Below are 20,797 nucleotides of genomic sequence, written 5' to 3' on the forward strand. Positions count from 1 at the left end.
CAGCTTGATGTAAAGAAATATAAAATATCACTAGTATGTTTTAAACATGTTCCCCAAGAAAACCTGCAAATTAGAATAGTTCAATCTGGCCAAAGGACGTTAGAGTTAAAGACCCATTATGTAGCAGCTTGATGTTAAAAAATATATATAATATCGCTGATATGTTTTAAACAGGCTCTCAAGAGAACCTGCAAATTAGAATAATTTAATCTGGCCAAAGGAAGTTAGAGTTGAAGACCTAATATGTAACAACTTGATGTAAAAAAATATATATATATAACATATCGCTAGTATGTTTTAAACTTGATGTAAAAATGTTTATAAAATATCGCAAGTTTGTTTTAAACATGTTAAACCTGCAAAGCAGAAGAATTTAGGACAGCCAAAGAAGACAGAGTTAAAGACCCAATATGTCACAGTATGATGTAAAAAAAGAAAAAAGTAAGAAAAAAAGTGTTACAATAATTAAGAGGCTACACTTGTTTGTGTCTGTGTTATGTTGCTACGGTAACCAGACGATGTACATGTTTTAGCACTATATGGACTACATATGGACCACAGTGGCTAAAATTACACAGTACCCTTCACAACTATAGTGGAGGAACCTGACAGCGAACCCCAACAATTATCCCTTAATGCCTCTTTAATCTAGTTAACACAGAATTATGCCCTTTTCCCCTCATTTGATGAGGCAAAACATCACTGATATTTTGGGGGGGGGGGTATTGTACATCATCTTTTTTAGTGGTATATGATACCGGTGGACCAGCCAGGACAACTCGCATGTGGTCCACTTTTAATTAATATGGACCACAGTGGCTGAAATGGTATGGTACCCTTCACAACTGTAGGGGAGGAAACTGACAGCAAACCCTAGCAATTATCCCTTAATGCTCCTTTAATCTTACTTTCACAAATGTATGCCTTTTTCCTATTTTGATCAGGCAAAACATTGCTGGTGTTTTGGTGAAATTGTACATAAGTGGTCTGTAATATTGGCAAACATCTCATATTTTGTGTAAGAACTAGCGTACTGTACATTCACCTCTGTTAATTTAGATAAACCCTAGTGGCTAAACTGACATGGTAAACATCATACTGTAAGTATGGGAGTCTGGTAGCAAAACCAGAGCAAGTATTTCTTATTGATCCTTTAATCTCAAAACAGATGCATGCATTTTCCCTGATTTTATAAGGCAAAACATCACTGCTATTTTGAGGAAATTGTACATCATCTTCTTTAGTGGTCTGTAATACTAGTGGACCAGCCAGGACACCTCATGTTGTGCTGAGAAGACTAGGCTATTTGACAAAAGTATTGGTGTTTGAGTCTGTGGACTTTTTCTTTCTGCGTCATTATTTCAGAATAACATTTGTTGTTCTCAGTCACCCCACTGGGGTTTGACTGGCTTGAGGTCAGGGTTCTGCACACCAAACTCATCCAAGCATGCCTTCATGGACCAGGAAAAGACCGTCCCCATTATCCACATAATTATGTGTGTATGCTCTGTGCTGGTAAATAAGATTATTAGGAGCTTTGTGCCAACTTCCAAATGATTTTTCAAGCATTGAGAAAATGATTGATTGTAATGTTAAGAATTCTCCATCTTTGTGTATGTTATGGGGAGACTTTTATTTTGAAACGTTTTCTTTGACCCGTGTCACTTCCGCTCCCAGGGTCACTTGTGTTAACTTGCGGTAACTTCTTCTTCCCAATCCTGCCTTTAATCGGTGCACTGGTCATTGATGATGTGAGTACTCTGACGCTGTATAAGACACATTAGTAGTATTAATTGCCGTTTCTAAATTTGTGTAATGTTTTAGGTGTTCTCAGAACATTATTGTCGGAATTACAGCTGTGTTTCTCAGTAGCTACTAGCCAACATGTTACTGCTAAGGAAATGAGCTAATGTGGCTAGCTACTTTCCTTAATAGTGAGATGCTAGCTAGTAGCTACTGAGAAACACAGCTGTAATTTCGACTATAAAGTTCTTAGAACACCACTAAAACATCACACACATTTCGGAAATGACCATTATTACTTAAAATGCTTTTATTTAAAAAAAATTAAAAAGACTTGTTTTTTCCTACTTTGGCTACTAGCTAGAAAGTCAGTGCTAAGGAAATAGCATTCAAATACTAATTAAAATAATTATAATCAGTCCACCCCACTTGATAAAGCAAGTAATTGTGCTCTCATCCACTTGGATTTACAAGGTGTCTTGTGGGGTTTCTTGTGGTCATGAATATCTTTGAATTATTTCCTGTTAGTTTTAGATATGGAATATAATAACAATTAAGGGTTAGAATTTTGAGGGGAATCAAATCTTACAGACGAGAAAAGAAGTGTTTTTCATTCCGACACTCAGGATGAATTACAAATATGTTAAATATATTTGATATTTACCTCCTATTTTAAATTTGTGAAGCAATGGAGGTGCTCGTGTATTCATAAAGTTATATTGGAATACAGTATAGCATAATTCAGAGAGGCTTTGTTTGTACTTTCCTGCGTCCCGATCGCAACCAAAGAGGACATTTTGGACAAAAACTGCCTACTCAAGCAGATTTGTGTTAGAATGGTGCGTTCAGGTGTTGTATTGATGCGAGGAATGAACTTTTACGGGCTTTTAGGGCACAAAAGTGTTACTATACTTGCATCATGCGGGGCTATTGTTTAATCATGGTATTGTTTGGCATACATGAACAAATAAACGCCAAATATATTTGCTAAGAGCGAGGCTTTGGCAACTTTGTACATGACGACTCCTCAGGTGCCTTACAGTGCTGTCAAGACGTGAGCGTGCGTGATGACGATTGAAAATAATTCCTCGGTCGTTTTACAAAAGGGCTGCAAACCGGGCCGAGTCGCCCCGACGGCGTTAGTTGAGGAGATCTGACATGGGAACCATTGAGCACAGCTCCATGACGTTTGCTCGGACATTTTGACATCCGGACAAGGAGGAGCAGCCAAAAAGTGCAATAGTTGTCCCACGCAAAGGCTGGAATTACACTGCAAGGTTCAGAGTCTGTTTTGCAGACTTTTGCATAGCACTTTTTAGGTCGAGGAAACGGGATTAGAAAAACTGTGATGAAGAAAACTGATCAGACGTGGTTTTTCCTGGGAAAGAAGCCCCCTCCCCCAAAAAAACAGCATTGGGGTTAGAGCTTTTCTTCCTGTCACTCATCAAGAGACGCGCTTTAAAAAAGTGTAAACAACAAAGGACGAGTTGTGATATTATTTTGATGAGTGATTTTCCTAATCCAGTAATTCACTCTTGATTGGCGTGACTGTGGTAAATACTAGGAACTATGTATTATTAATTCAATATTTGCATAGCTGCTGCATAACAACAAGAAAAAGGTTTACGACCTATAAAACAGTTTTTTTTACAATGTACCTTTAATTAATTTTTTTTATTTTTTTTATAAACATCGATCAAGTGTATGTAAAAGCATATTTAATCATGTAATGCTTTTATTCATTATTTCAATATTTGATCAATTATTAAAAAATGTTATGATTTATTTCATGATTAATTTTTTCAGATTTAATTAATGTACAATATAATTAAATAATTTACGACGTAATTAGTTAGTTTTTTCATGATTTTACTAAATGTTTTATGATTTAATTCTTTAATGATTTTGTCAATTATTAAAAGGTATTAATTAATTCATGATGCAATTCATTATTTTCCTGATTTATTGCATTATTTCATGATTTTATTAATTCACGATTTTACTAAATATTTAATGACTTCATTATTTTCTGATTTATTGAATTATTTCATGATTTAATTAATTATTACATGATTATTTAATTAGTTCACAATTTCATTTAATATATTATGATTTTAATTACCGTATTTTTCGGACTATAGGTCGCAGTTTTTTTCATAGTTTGGCCGGGGGTGCGACTTATACTCAGGAGCGATTTATATGTGAAATTATTAACACATTACCGTAAAATATCAAATAATATTATTTAGCTCATTCACGTAAGAGACTAGACGTATAAGATTTCATGGGATTTATCGATTAGGAGTGACAGATTGTTTGGTAAACGTATAGCATGTTCTATATGTTATAGTTATTTGAATGACTCTTACCATAATATGTTACGTTAACATACCAGGCACGTTCTCAGTTGGTTATTTATGCGTCATATAACATACACTTATTCAGCCTGTTGTTCACTATTCTTTATTTATTTTAAATTGCCTTTCAAATGTCTATTCTTGGTGTTGGGTTCTATCAAATAAATTTCCTCCAAAAATTCTACTGCTCAGACTTTAGTGCGACTTATATATGTTTTTTCCTTCTTTATTATGCATTTTCAGCCGGTGCGACTTATACTCCGAAAAATACGGTGTATATTTTTACATAGAAACACACACAAAACATGTTTTTGTAGTAAACAATTAGAAATGTACATGCAGAAAATAATGGCTAATTTACAGGGAGCCACACGGACGCCACTTTTTGTACTTTAATAGTAGCGTTTCTCACCTTCTTTTTCAAAGTGACGTCAACTTTCTTTGGCCCCATGGTGGCTCATTTTGCGGTCATTGTCAATTTTAGAAAATCGAGATTACGAAAACTGGGGCAAAATAATTTGTCCAGAACGGATTTAGAGGAAAAGATTTGAGAAAAATGTGGTGTAGACTTGAATCGGTAAAGCGGTAAACGTTGCGTAATAAAAAAATTATATATAGTCAACTGTTTCTTTTATAAGCTACAAGAGGATTGGCCATTAAACCTGCAGTGTAAATCCAGCTGCTCTTGTTACCTCACCGTGTGTTTAGGGGCCGATGCTTGCGTACTATGCAGTGTGTGCGTGTGTGTGTGTGTGCGTGTGTGTGAAGCTGAATCGAAGCACCAATCACACAAAAGACGTCGGTACAGGTGCTGACTTCTGGAGTTGTCCTTGTTCTTCAGACAATCACACACACTTACAGTAGTAGACACAAAGCCCCATTCTACTTTGGATTGTTCTCCTTGTCTGCGCACTGCAAAGATGTCCTTCTATTGTTTTGCTCTCTCTCTCCTCATAAATATACAAAATATATTTTTGATGACAGCTTCATCTGCTCCTCAAAGCAATAAGCGTCTCTTACATGTGAACGTTGGGATGTGACGTGACACACACATTTCTTCCAGAACCCACCGTTGTGACAAGAAACGTTCCTTCCACATGGTGGCGCTCTTTATTTTTACTGTTTGGTTTCCGAATGTCAATATTTATGAGGCGAGAGAGAAAAGTAGTTTGCCTTTGGTGGAGAAGTGTGTCGTGTTGTGAAATTTTAATAATAATTTTAAAAAAAATCAAAAAGGCCTTTTATGGGTTTTGGAAGGTGAGAAACATATGGTGGTTATTTTCAATCTATTTTCAATTGTTGGATATCTGATGAATATCCATGCCAAATATACTGTATTTGTACAAAATAATATAAATATATAAATATAAATATATAATATATGCCTAATTTGAATGGAACTATTTTACGCGCTTGTTTGGAAACTTCTTCAGTTGATTTTAGAAGCATGCAGGGTAGTGAACATGATGAATGTATTATTTACTGTTTCATTGCTCTTCAATATGACATTCTACTCATCAATTCATATTTCACATTCATGTTTGGAGCTTTCTTTATCCCGCTAAGATTTTTTTTAATGCAAGCTTTGGATTCAATAATTCACTTTTTTTCCCCTGCTTTGTCAACGACGTGCTTCAAAGTATTGCCATCTTCCATCTGTACATAAAAATGCAAATTAATTAAACTTTTTAAAGAAAGACAGACTTCTGTTTCTTTGTTGTATTTTTGCGCACGACACAGGTTGGACTTTTCAAAGTAGGCGGTGTCCTGATACAACTTTTTCATTCCCTATACTGGTATTGGCCAATACCAATATTAAGCAGTACAAATCATAGCACATACTCTACTTTTATTTTGTAGTGTGGAATGTTAGAAAAGGTTTGATCAAGTGAAATTTTTCAAATCGTATAAAAACATTAACCTATTTATTTTTAACCATCTGAGTCGGACGTAAGCTGTCTTTAAATTGATGTGGAATGGTAATTATTTTTTGACGACACCTAATTCATTAAGTCAAGCTCATGACGGCGCAAGTTGAATGATGCGGACACGTTTATTACTGGATACTTTCTAATACACTTCTGCCTAGGAAACTTTGTATGTGTAAGTAATATGCAAATATAATTATTTGATACTTGCTTATATTGTTTCAGACTGCAACATTGTTCAATTAATGACACTTATCACGTATGCCTATCTTGTGTGCTATTGTGTGCTTAGCTGTTTTGCAGCTGCTAGCTCCTTGTAGCTTATAGCCTACCATGTTTACCTTTTGTACTTTAAAGGACATTTAGATGTTAACTGGCTGTTCAGCTTTGCACACGGAAACACGCTGCAGGACTGCTTGTATCGGTCATTTTACATGCAAGCCGATATCATCTGGAATTCTTTTTTTTTTTGATGATATCAGACTGATATCTGAAATCAATATCAGATGGGGACACCCATAATTAAAAAGAACACACAAGGCTGCACCAATCTCAGCATATTTACTTCTACTGTCACTTCACAACACAACAATTAATCTCTTAAACTTTTATGACATTTTGGATTATTTTGGCTAATTTATTTATGTTGTTTAAATCATTCATTATTCGACTTAACTTGATCGATTAGTCAAACCTCGGTTTTAGTATGTGCCGATTTTGCAAAAATTAATTATGAATTGAATATTTTCATAGCTAGAGCAGAAAAAAAGTTTACGGTATAAATGTTCTGAATATTATTAGCCCACTGCTCTATGCAATAACATCCACATAGTCATCTTTATAGCTAGAGTGTCCGCCCGGAGATCGGTAGGTCGTGAGTTCAAACCCCGGCCGAGTCATACCAAAGACTATAAAAATGGGACCCATTACCTCCCTGCTTGGCACTCAGCATCAAGGGTTGGAATTGTGGGTTAAATAACCAAAAATGATTCCCGGGCGCAGCCACCGCTGCTGCTCACTGCTCCCCTCACCTCCCAGGGGGTGATCAAGGGTGATGGGTCAAATGCAGAGAATAATTTCGCCACACCTAGTGTGTGTGTGACAATCATGGGTACTTTAACATAGTAAATAGACATACAAGTGATGGATACATCAGTGAGCGTGATACTTTGTTGGCGCCATCTGCTGGATTAAAAAGGTCACTACATATGACTTTCAAATAAAACGAACAGTAAGCCAATATGTGTGTAAAAGTATATTTAATTATGTAATGATTTTATTCATTATCTCAATATTTTATCAATTATTTATTTTTCTGATTTATTTCATGACTTAATTTTTTATGATTTTCTTAATTTACAATATAATTAAATAATTTACGACGTAATTAATTATTTCACGATTTCACTGAATGTTTTATGACTTAATTATTTGATGATTTAATTCATTATTTAATGATTTTGTTAATTATTAAAGGTTTTAATTAATTCATGATGTAATTAATTTCTGATTTATTGCATTATTTCATGAATTAATTTATTAATTCACAAATGTATTAAATATTTTATGATTTCATTATTTTTTTTATGTCTACATACATATGGGGTGTACAAATTAAATGTATTACGTCAAAACAATGTCATGTGTTGATTTTTTAATTAGACACATACAAACTAGGCGGAATAGTTAAACTATTCACTTCAAGGCATTGAAATCCATAAACTTAAAGAAAAGAAAAAGTGTCAGTTAAAAAAATGCAATTTATGATTACAACTCTAAATTAATTAATTATTCTCGGAGTCTTGTTCACGAGTGAGGGAAGAGTGGATCGTGAGATCAACAGGTGGATCGGTGCGGCGTCTTCAGTAATGCAGACGCTGTATCGATCCGTTGTGGTGAAGAAGGAGCTGAGCCGGAAGGCAAAGTTCTCAATTTACCGGTCGATCTACGTTCCCATCCTCACATGTGGTCATGAGCTTTGGGTTATGACCGAAAGGACAAGATCACGGGTACAAGCGGTCGAAATTAGTTTCCTTCACCGGGTCTCTCCCTTAGAGTGAGAAGCTCTGCCATCCTGGGGGATCTCAAAGTAAAGCCGCTGCTCCTCCACATGGAGAGGAGCCAGATGAGGTGGTTCGGGCATCTGGTGTTTAGGGCACGTCCGACCGGTAGGAGGCCAGGGGGAAGACCCAGGACACGTTGGGAAGACTATGTCTCCCAGCTGGCCTGGGAACGCCTCGGGATCCCCCGGGAAGAGCTGGACGAAGTGGCTGGGGAGAGTAGAGTCTGGGCTTCCCTGCTTAGGCTGCTGCCCCCGCGACCCGACCTCGGATAAGCGGAAGAAGATGGATGGATGGATGGATGAACTCTAAATTAATTTTCTTCTGTTGATTCTTAGTTTAGTTGTATTTTGATTTGTTGTACATTGTTAAATTTGAAGACAAAACTGAAGAGTTGTGATATTCAAGAACGATCCAAACCGATCGACTGGCTCATGAACGATGGGTTTGTTTCTATTTGAAGCGTGACAGTGAGGAAACATTTACATGTCAAACAGCGGCGGTGGGTGTGGGTCTCCTCTCTGCTCTGATGTCAATGGAATGGAACTTTTGAGAAAGAAAGTCACTAAGAGGAGTTGGAAAGATTCTACATTTGGCGAGGAAGTCGCCAAGTTAACCACACTGCCCTGAATCATACTTGCCAACCCTCCCGAATTTTCCGGGAGACTCCCGAATTTCAGTGCCTCTCCCGAAAATCTCCTGGAACAACCATTCTCACGAATTTCTCTCGATTTCCAGCCAGACTTAAGGCACGCCCCCTCCAGGTCCGTGCGGACCTGAGTGAGGACAGCCTGTCGTCACGTCCGCTTTTCCTTCATATAAACTGATTGATTGAGACTTTTATTAGTAGGTTGCACAGTGAAGTACATATTCCGTACAATTGACCACTAAATGGTAACACCCGAATAAGTTTTTCAACTTGTTTAAGTCGGGGTCCACTTAAATTGATTCATGATACAGATATATACAGATATATATATACAGATATATATACTATCATCATAATACAGTCATCACACAAGATAATCACATTGAATTATTTACATTATTTACAATCAGGGGTGTGGAGGGGGGGGGGAAACAGCATGCCGGCCCAGTCACGTTATAACATCTACGGCGTTTGGCGAGTGCACAGCAGCACACACAACAAGAAGGAGACGAAGAACGAAGAAGAGACAGTCATGGCGACAACGAGTGACAGAGAATAGAACGAGGATGGAAATTCAACCCTAAACTCACTCCTCTCCTGCAAATGAAATTTCACAGATGCTGCCTGTAATAGAGTGATATCAGTTGTTTGTTGCCATCTCCTGGTGAATGTTGGGTATAGTGTTCTGTGGTTACTTTTTGGTTGGCCAACGGTTTACGTTGTATTGCGCACCCTGACGGCAAGTGTGGGAGTCGGTTCTGAAGTATGAAGTAAAGAGACGTACTTCATCACCTCGCCTGGTTATTGACTCCAACCCAGAATATTACACTGCCAATACCTACGCTCCTTCAAAGGCTGTGCTACTGGCTGCAAAGCATTGCACTTTCAAATGCAACAATGAATAGAGGAGTGTTATGTGTGTGTATATATGTGTAAATAAATGAACACTGAAATTCAAGTATTTCTTTTATTTATATGTATATATATAATAAAATACGTATATATTAGGGCTGTGAATCTTTGGGTGTCTCACGATTCGATTCAATATCGATTCTTGGGGTCACGATTCGATTCAAAATCGATTTTTTTTTTCAATTCAACACGATTCTCGATTCAAAAACGATTTTTTTCCCAATTCAAAACGATTCTCTATTCATTCAATACATAGGATTTCAGCAGGATCTACCCCAGTCTGCTGACATGCAAGCAGAGTAGTAGATTTTTGTAAAAAGCTTTTATAATTGTAAAGGACAATGTTTTATCAACTGATTGCAATAATGTAAATTTGTTTTAACTATTAAAATGAACCAAAAATATGACTTATTTTATCTTTGTGAAAATATTGGACAAAGTGTGTTGTCAAGCTTATGAGGTGCGATGCAAGTGTAAGCCACTGTGACACTATTGTTCTATTTTTTTAAATTTATAAATGTCTAATGATTATGTCAATGAGGGATTTTTAATCACTGCTATGTTGAAATTGTAACTAATATTGATACTGTTCTTGATAATATTCATTTTTGTTTCACTACTTTTGGATTGTTCTGTGTCGTGTTTGTGTGTCCTCTCAATTGCTCTGTTTATTGCAGTTCTGAGTGTTGCTGGGTCGGGTTTGGTTTTGGAATTGGATTGCATTGTTATGGTATTGCTGTGTATTGTTTTGTTGGATTGATTAATTTAATTTTTTATTTTTTTTAAATAGATTTTTTTAAAATGACAATCGATTCTGAATCGTACAACGTGAGAATCGCGATTCGAATTCGAATCGATTTTTTCCCACACCCCTAGTATATATATATATATATATATATATATATATATATATATATATATATATATATATAAATAGCTAGAATTCACTGAAACTCAAGTATTTATTTTATCTATATATATAAGAAATACTTGAATTTCAGTGCATTGTAGCTATAAATATACTCCTCCCCCCTTAACCACGCCCCCGGCCACCCCGACCCCGCCCACCTCGAACCCCACCCCCAATCTCACGAATTCGGAGGTCTCAAGGTTGGCAAGTATGCCCTGAATGAAGTGTGCTGGGGGGAAAAAAACGCCTTACTTTGCTTCTGATTGGTTTACACTGCGTGGTGCCTTCCGTGGTTGGCTAGATTTAGGCGCAATTCAATGATTTACGGATTGGTCTGTGATTGCTTCTTTCGGTAAGTCAATCAGAAATAGAACTACGGCAGGCCGCGAGGAAAAAAGTTTATTATTAGGAAAAAATATATAGAGAGTAGTAAAGGGGGAAATTATAGCGCGAGATAGTTCAAGTATGCCGTGAGAAAGGGTTAAATGACTTGCTTCTTTAGCACAAATATCAGTGTAGTCGATGCTGTGATTACCTACATTGGAAGAGGAAGTCTTTTAAATCAGTGTCCTCTTGTCTTGCCAGTTGGTAACGCTGCTAGCATTAGCATCCTTAGCTCCCGCTTCGTGTGTCCATGCCGTCACAACAGCTCAGGTTAGACAAGATGCCGTTACTTTCCAAACGTTACAAATGGCCATACTTTTTCCAACTGAGCGTTCTTTCTACCACACTTTAGATGTAATATTCGGGGGTGCGACGTTTGTTAATGATTTCGGCGCTGTTTCCCACGTTGCACTCTCGCGGTCAATCGCAAACGAGAACGGTACTCTCGTATTACGTCATCACCGAAATCTCGCAAGATTAAAGCGGGAATATCAAATCTACAATCAACCATTCATGACTTTTCAACCGGATATCGACCGATCCATGCTATATTCAGATCGATCCCGAGGCCAGCCAAACGACTTCTTCTATCGCTAAAATTAAAATCGGTTATCGGTTTGTTAGGATTATTTTTTTTATAAACCCCACATATGCTCATGTAACAAACAGTTCAGGGTGTCCCAAGTTACCGGAGTGTGTTACGTAGGGAGGAGGAGTTTTGTCCCTCCAGAGTTGCCGTAGGGCTGTGATGTATGAGGTCTATAAAAATGCCGTTGAAGAATTAAAGAAGTGGTGGAGACCGGACTGCTCTCATGACTCCCATTTATTATTTTATTAGATTATATCAGTACACAGAATATGCGAACCCAGGACACTCGGCTACACTCATATATGAATAATAAAAACGACCTCGTTCCAGGACCTATTTTGGACATTTGCTTTTATGAAGCAGCACATGTTTTCACAACACCAGTACTCAATATCATTTTTCAGTACTTTTGTGCGTACTAATTAATGTTTGATAATAAAACGTATCTAATGTAACATTTAAAATGAACTGATTATGATAACTGCTAATGGGTTAAACTTGTATAGTGCTTTTCTACCCTTTTTTTTTTTTTTAAAGGAACTCAAAGCGCTTTGACACTATTTCCACATTCACCCATTCACACACACTGATGGCAGGAGCTGCCATGCAAGGCGCTAACCAGGACCCATCAGGAGCAAGGGTGAATGAAGTGTCTTGCTCAAGGACACAACGGACGTGACTAGGATGGTAGAAGGTGGGGATTGAACCAGGGACCCTCAGTTATATCTTGTTTTCTTATTGTCTCATTTGCACCACAGTTGCACTTCCAAGACATTAGATGGCAGTACTTTATGGGCTATCTATGGTATGTTTACCAAGGAACAAGCTTGTTCCTGGAAGTTGAATGTGTTATGTTGCGCCCCACAAAGCGTGTATACTGCAAGTATTGTGCTTATTATTACACACCAGCTGTTTGGTTGTAGTTTTTATTACCAAATTTGGAGGCGTTAAAATAGCCATGAAAAAGCGCTTATAGTAGCAAGCTAGCAAATTTCGGAAGAATATAGCCTTAATTTAAGTTTTGAGTGTTTTCTACCAAGCATACTTGCTTTGTTGTTGAAAATTGCAACATTACTTAGAGGGAGTTTGGCTGAGTCTGCCCCGAGAGCTGCTTGACTCATTTACGTGAGCCTGTGTTTAGTCCGCACGAAATCGATACACAGTAGTACTGACCGAATTGAGTAGCCATCCCCACACACACAATGTAGTATTGATATGTTTAGTTCATTCAGCCTTTATGCTTGAAAATGCTTAATCAAGGCCAAAAATACATAAAATAACTTAAAAAACATTCTTGATGGGTGAGGGACAACTGGATATATCACATTATTTTCTCAAGTACGGTGAATGAGTGAATTCTTACTAATCACACAATAATCATCCTCCTCAAAGTAGTGATATTTTTTATTACAGCAAAGAAGCCAAACATTACAGACAAGAAGAACTATGAATATTAATGTTATATTCAGACTGGCTGCAAACGTTTCTATCTTTGTCGTTACTTCACTTTTACTGGAATGCTGGATTCCTTCATTCGCTTTTTTCCCCCCCCCTTGCCCAACTAAAAATGCAGAAAATAAAAGACACTAAAGAGAATTCAAACATTAAAACATTTTGTGTACGGCGACAACGAAGTTTGTAACATTTCATCCGTCAAGTTGCGACAATAAAGTCGTCTATTTACAGCATAGACAAAGTCTATTTATAGATTAAAGTACAACATTGATTGAAAAATGATCAGGCACAATAATCCGTTTGTTGCTGACGAGGCAAAAAAGACTGCACTGACCACGAAGGAAGTTTGTCTGCGCACGACAACGAGTGAAAGCGAGACGACACTAGAGAGTAAATAGTCGACAAAAAGAAAAATAATTTACAGCGTGCTTCTTCCACTCTCCTCTCGCTCAGGTGTGGCGGGCGTAAACGTGGAGTGAACAATGATTGTTCCCGCCGGCGACGCGAGTAAACAATAAATACAAACAATGTGCTTTATAGACATATTTACAGCAAAGTCTTTGGCTTATGGAGAAACCACAACACGGTCAAATCATAGAAAAGACTAATCTGCTGCTTGGCGTTTAGTGCTGACTTTTCTCATCGTTAGTGAACGGGCCGAAAGGAAAGACCGGGCCCAGCCCTCCACAAAGAGAAGATGAGATTAAACGTACAAAGAAACAACTACAACTTTTAAACTTCTTCATGACATAAAAACAAATGTAAAAGCTAATAATACTCAGGATGTAAACGTTTACTGTCAGTCTCTGAAGCAACTGAAAATAGTGGTGAAGTTGAAGGGCGCCCCCGTGAGGGCAGGTGGCAGCACTGCAAACATCAACTTGTGGTCCAAGGTGGCGCTGAAGAAGCTGTACAACGATAAAAGCACGAGGGAGTCCAAAGTCCGCTCCTCAGCAAAGCGCCACTGGGGGGGGGGGGGGCCGCCATGATGTAAGGATTTAACATGCTACAGGCGGGAGGAGGCGGGGCCTATTTCTCCTGCGCTGGCATTCCGGCCGTTTAGGACGACTCGATGAACTCCAGGGAGAGGTCGTAGCAGAACCTGTACTGCTCCTGTCCACACAACAACAACAACAAGTCATGTTTGTGCAAACAACATTCCTAATGACAACATATGCTTTATGCTAACAATAGATGCACTTCCTACAAAGCACCAAGCAACACCTGCTGTGTGTGCCACTGGGGTCTATAATGTATTTATTTGCCGTACAAGAAATCAGCAGTATGAATATAGTTTGCTCCTTATTACCGTATTTTTCGGACTATAAGTCGCAGTTTTTTCCATAGTTTGGCCGGGGGTGCGACTTATACTCAGGAGCGACTTATGTGTGAAATTACTAACACATTACCGTAAAATATCAAATAATATTATTTAGCTCATTCACGTAAGAGACTAGACGTATAAGATTTCATGGGATTTAGCGATTAGGAGTGACAGATTGTTTGGTAAACGTTTAGCATGTTCTATATGTTATAGTTATTTGAATGACTCTTACCATAATATGTTACGTTAACATACCAGGCACGTTCTCAGTTGGTTATTTATGCCTCATATAACGTACACTTATTCAGCCTGTTGTTCACTATTCTTTATTTATTTGAAATTGCCTTTAAAATGTCTATTCTTGGTGTTGGGTTTTATCAAATAAATTTCCCCCAAAAATGCGACTTATACTCGAGTGCGACATATATATGTTTTTTTCCTTCTTTATTACGCTTTTTCGGCCGGTGCGACTTATACTCCGTAGCGACTTATACTCCGAAAAATACGGTACTATTCCAACATTGGTTGTAATAAACTTCCAAAGTGATGAAGTCTTGTTTCCACTCACCGGCGTGTCCACCATGTTGGGCTTGCTGTTCCTCAGTGTCTTGACTGCATGGAAGACGTCCACCACACTCTGCCTCTTGGCCATCTCGCACACGATGCTGCTGGCACAGAATACGCCACTGCGGCCGCCTCCGTTTCTACACACACACACGCACACACACACACACACACACACACACACACACACACACACACACACACACACACACACACACACACACACACACACACACACACACACACGCACACCAGAAGAGTTACGTTTTTGTTTGTGTGCAACTTCCTGCTCACTTAATTCCTATCTGTGACCTAGAACTATTCTTTTGTTTATTGATTTATGAATTTATTTATTTCATGTTGTATTTAATTATTTAGGTGTTTTTTAAATAATTTTTATTATGTATTATTTCATGTGTTGTATTTAATTATCTAGATTTATTTATAATTTTTTTCATGAATTTATTTATTTCATGTTTTATATTTATTTTTACTGTTTTTAAAATGTTTTTATTAATGAATTTATTTATTTCATGTTTTATATTTAGTTTATTTTAAAAAAAAGTATTCATTTACCGTAATTTCCGGACTATAAGCCGCACCTGACTATAAGCCGCACCAGCTAAATTCAGGGGAAAATACAGATTGCTCCATATATAAGCCGCACCCGACTATAAGCCGCAGGGTTTTGATGTGTAATTAGCGTAGTATATAGGGGTTCCTGCTACCACGGAGGGGATTGTCGGGACAGAGATGACTGTTTGGGAACGCAAAGCGTCCCATTTATTAACAATAAATCTTTCAATCATTCAATCAAACTTTCACATCTTTGACATGGCGAACAGCATTCGTGCAGAGTACAAATAATACAACGGTGCAAAGTAATACAAACTTTACCTTTAACTTTAACTTTATCTTTAAAGTGCTCGCCTGTACGCTATCAAAATAACCAGCCTACCGGTATATGAAAAGTCAGTCTGTAATCATTGTGTCATCGTCTTCCTCCTGCGTACTAAAACCACCGAAATCCTCTTCGTCGGTGTCGGAGAAGAACAGGCCGTATATAAGCCGCACCCTTGTATAAGCCGCAGGGACCAGAACGAGGGGGAAAAGTAGCGGCTTATAGTCCGGAAATTACGGTATTTATTTTTGACTGTTTAGATTATTATTTATTGATTTGTATTTATTTATTCATGAATTTATTCATTTCCTGCTTTATACTTAATTATTGAGATATGTTTTTATTTATTTTCATGTTGTCTATCTGTGTTGGCCCTGTGATGAGGTGGCGACTTGTCCAGGGTATACCCCGCCTTCCGCCCGAATGCAGCTGAGATAGGCTCCAGCACCCCCCGCGACCCCGAAAGGGACAAGCGGTAGAAAATGAATAGATGGATGGATTTTTGATAATTTTTTAAGACTCTTAATAAAAGTTGATAATTAAAATATCGAAAACATTAAAATTGTAGTGGTTCAGTGACAAGTGACAACCATTTTTTTTTTCACCGATACAAAAATTGGAGCTTTGGGTATTGGCCAATATCAATATTACCCAAAACGATATCAGCACAAATCACACATACTTTTATAATTTTGTAGTATGGAATGTTTGAACAACATGTATGAAAAACATAACTTTATGACAGACTAATGCTGCGGATAGGGATGTGCGTATCGATCCTGTGGTATCGATATATCGATACTCACACGCTACTCATTTGGCATCACTTTTCTGAAAAAAGTATCGATATAAACCAAAAAACAGCGTGTGGGGGGTGCAAGCATCACTTTCAGATGTTTTTGATGACTTACTTAACTTCCTATGTGCTGGGACACCCCTGTACCTGGCAGAGTATAGAGCTGGCCCAGTCACGTGACAGGAGACAGCGAATGAGCGTCGTCAACGTGCCACACACACACAGCCAGCCGACAGCGATGCAGCCAAGCATATCCAGTGTCAGGCAGTGTTTATTTTATTTTTTTACTGAATATTTTTGTTTAAATGATTATCCTAAATTCAAATCATTTCCACACAGGGGAATTTACTGTTAGTTGAAAATTGCTTGAGTATTTAAAACAAGATAAGAAAGAGATACAATTTGGAGATTCTTCATCTTTGCATTACAGTTTTATTTTTTTCCAAGAAAATCTTGAAATATATGATTGAATGTGATTTTGGTTTTAATCTGTAACATGATTTCTTACATTTCGAAAACATTACCCTATTTCATATTTCATTAATTGCTAATTATATCACAAACTTTAAAAAATAACTGCAGCTTCTTGCGATTCGGATTTGACAGTTAATTGGAAAGCCCTAATATCTAATTATTATTATATATAATATTTAATTTATTTTTCATATTTAATGTTATTTATTTTAATTGTACTTTTATTATATATTGACCATAATAAATGTGGTATAAATGGTCTGTATGTGTCTTGTGATCTGTCTAAAATAATAATAGTAATAATATTTTTGACTGACAAAAATTGAAATGAATGGTATCGGTATCGGTATCGATGAAAATGCAAGAAAAAGTATCGGTATCGTATCGAATCCTAAAAGTGTGGTATCGCCCATCCCTAGCTGCGGATTGATAATACAAAAAATGTCATCACAATAATTCCTTAAGGGAACCTCATGACGCAGTAAGATGCGGACACGTTTGTTACTGGATACTTTCTAATAGGCTTCTGCCTTGGAGACTTTGTATGTGTCAGTAATATGCAACTAAAATTATTTGATACTTGTTTATATTTTTATAGACTGCAATTATGTTCAATTAAGGACACCTATTACGTATGTATTGAATGCTATTGTGTGCTTAGCTGCTGTGTAGCTGCTATAGCCTACCACATTTAAACGTTTGTAAATGACGAAAAATACCAACATTGTGTGCTTATTAGAGGACATTTATACAAATAGAGATTTTAGATGCAAGCCGATGTCATCCAATAGTTGTTTTTGTGCTGATACGGGATGGGGACACCCCTGTCATACACTAAAGTATAATTAATAAAGTATGGGGACACCCCTGTCATACACTAAAGTATAATTAATAAAGTATGGGGACACCCTTGTCATACACTAAAGTATAATTAATAAAGTATGGGGACACCCCTGTCATACACTAAAGTATATATAATAAAGTATGGGGACACCCCTGTCATACACTAAAGTATATATAATAAAGTATGGGGACACCCCTGTCATACACTAAAGTATATATAATAAAGTATGGGGACACCCCTGTCATACACTAAAGTATAATTAATAAAGTATGGGGACACCCCTGTCATACACTAAAGTATATATAATAAAGTATGGGGACACCCCTGTCATACACTAAAGTATATATAATAAAGTATGGGGACACCCCTGTCATACACTAAAGTATATATAATAAAGTATGGGGACACCCCTGTCATACACTAAAGTATATACTGTATAATAAAGTATTGTCCTTGTTCTGCGTGCACTCACAAGCAGTGGACGATGGTTCTTCCCTCCCCCTCCTCCCCCTCACGCTGCCACTGGTCCACCTGCAGGATGAGCTTGAGGAAGGAGCGCTTGGAGGCGGGCACCTCCCTGTGCCCCGCCCAGCCCAGGTACTGGAACTGGCGAACCATCAAGTAGCCTTCCTGAGGCTAGCACAATGTCATGCTTACACATTATGAGGGGATGCAACACCAACTGTACTATAGAGTCGGAGTGGGAAGAAGACTCACCCGAGTGAGGTTGCAGACTCTGAAGAGTCTGCTGATGACGTCACAGTCCATGGAGCAGGACATACATTCCACCTGGACGGGTCCATAACGCAGCATGCCCTCTTCTGGCCAGTACTGGGGACAACCCTGCACGACGCACACATTTAAAGAGCGCATATTATTATGTCAAATGGACTATAAATCTTCTAACAGTAATATTTTCTTTTCTTTCTCTGACAGACAAATCCGTCATCTCTCTCACTAGTGATGGACGATACCGAGGGATGGCTACCAGATCAGGTAGAATAGAATAGAGTTTTATTGTCATTATTACAGTGAACAGGTTCAAAGAACAATGAAATTGGAGCAGATTCCTTAAGGTGCATACACAATAATATAGTACTATAAATAGTAAAAAAAAAAGATATATATCTATATATATGTATATATTCACATACATGCATATATCCATATATATATATATATATATATATATATATATATATATATATATATATACATACACATATATACGTACATATACATATATATATATACACATATATATATATACACATATATACGTACATATACATACATATATACACATATATACATATATATACACATATATACGTACATATACATATATATATACATATATATATATATATACACATATATATATACACATATATACATATATATATACACATATACACACATATATACATGTATGTACATATATACATGTATGTACATATATACATGTATGTACATATATACATGTATGTACATATATATATATATATATATATATATATATATATATATATATATATATATATATATATATATATATATATATATATATACATATATACATATATATATATATATATATATATATATACATATATATATATATATATATATATATATATATATATATATATATATATATATATATATATATATATATATATATATATATATACTCTTTTGGCTGTCTTTTTGACACTTACATGTAATGTACCACATATTTTTTGTTTTTTCTAGTAGATAATTTACTACTATTATTCTGATTGAAAATGTAACGTAAAATTCTATAACATGCATGCAAGGAACTCAGAAAAAGTTCCCCATTTGGCAACTCTTATCCTGTAGCCACGCCCACTAAGGTAATATACTTCCTGTGTTGTGACCTCTGTTTACATGGTTACGTCAAAAACATACCTTCTCGCTAGCTACTAATAAATGCTCTGGAACCACAACTGGTTCAGAACTAACAGGGTTCGGACTGTAATCATCCAAATATGATTAGCAGCAAAGTAGAAAGCCGTCAACGTTGTGGCTCGGAGAGCGAACGCAGGCGACAAGTAAGCTGGCTGGGTGATGCTAACGAGTGAGTTTGTTTCGGTGCCCCTGTCCTGCAATGCAGTGCAGCGTTCAGGCAAGAGGAACAGCAAATACTTGTGGTTGAGGCAAGCGTTCAACAAATATTTAGATGCTATTTTTTGGGGTTTACATATTTCACCCACGGAACTTTTGTCATTGTTAGAGTTCCGGTCGGACGGGTTTTCACGGGACACATTTTTGGTGTTGTGTGTTGCATTGAGAAGCCACGGATGTTTAGTTACTGCTCGATTGCTGATAAGACAACAAAGTCTGAATGTCATTAAAACAATTAGCTCCATCTTTTGACACTCGTCCTTGGACTCCCGTCCTTAAAAAAAACGCGCAAGTGATACTTTGACACGAAAATGAATGTTTAAAAATGCATATTTTCGCCTGTAAGATGCACGTTACAATCAAACAGCTGGTGCAAAATAAGTACAATACTTACAGTATTATCACTTTTTAAGGTGCAGCAAAAACACCACTACTCCCACTTAACGTCTTGGAGTTGCAACTGTAATTGCAAACTAGTAATACTCGCTAATGAGACTGATAATAAAACAAGATGTAACAACTGGACAGCAGTTATTATAATCAACTCACTTTTACATGGTGCAATAAAATTGAGATTCTATTGTCAAAAACAATATATATTAACACAATATATATTGTTACCATTGAGTGCTGGTATCAAATTCCAGGTATCGCTTATTGGTGCTGTATCGTTTTAAATGTGAACGGTACCATACCTAAGAATACTAGATATTTTGATTCAACACAATTAAAAAATAGTTTTTCCTCTTTTTTTCCATC

The 20,797-nt window shown here is 36.9% G+C and overlaps 1 protein-coding gene across 9 annotated transcripts in view; it reads right to left on the reverse strand.

Annotated features, from left to right (window-relative positions):
* Positions 1-12,920: 12,920 nt before the first annotated feature.
* Positions 12,921-20,797, reverse strand: part of ptprk (protein tyrosine phosphatase receptor type K) — a 213,173-nt gene continuing 205,296 nt past the window's right edge. For all 9 annotated transcript variants that reach the window (XM_062033962.1, XM_062033969.1, XM_062033961.1 and 6 more), the window contains 4 exons: positions 18,608-18,733; positions 18,363-18,526; positions 14,880-15,015; positions 12,921-14,100 (listed from right to left, as the gene is read on the reverse strand). In XM_062033962.1, coding sequence (XP_061889946.1) covers positions 14,047-14,100; positions 14,880-15,015; positions 18,363-18,526; positions 18,608-18,733 — 480 coding nt within the window. In that variant the 3' untranslated portion in view covers positions 12,921-14,046. The remainder of the gene's footprint in view (positions 14,101-14,879; positions 15,016-18,362; positions 18,527-18,607; positions 18,734-20,797) is intronic.

Source organism: Entelurus aequoreus, linkage group LG23 (assembly GCF_033978785.1).
Source record: "Entelurus aequoreus isolate RoL-2023_Sb linkage group LG23, RoL_Eaeq_v1.1, whole genome shotgun sequence".
NCBI lineage: Eukaryota > Metazoa > Chordata > Actinopteri > Syngnathiformes > Syngnathidae > Entelurus > Entelurus aequoreus.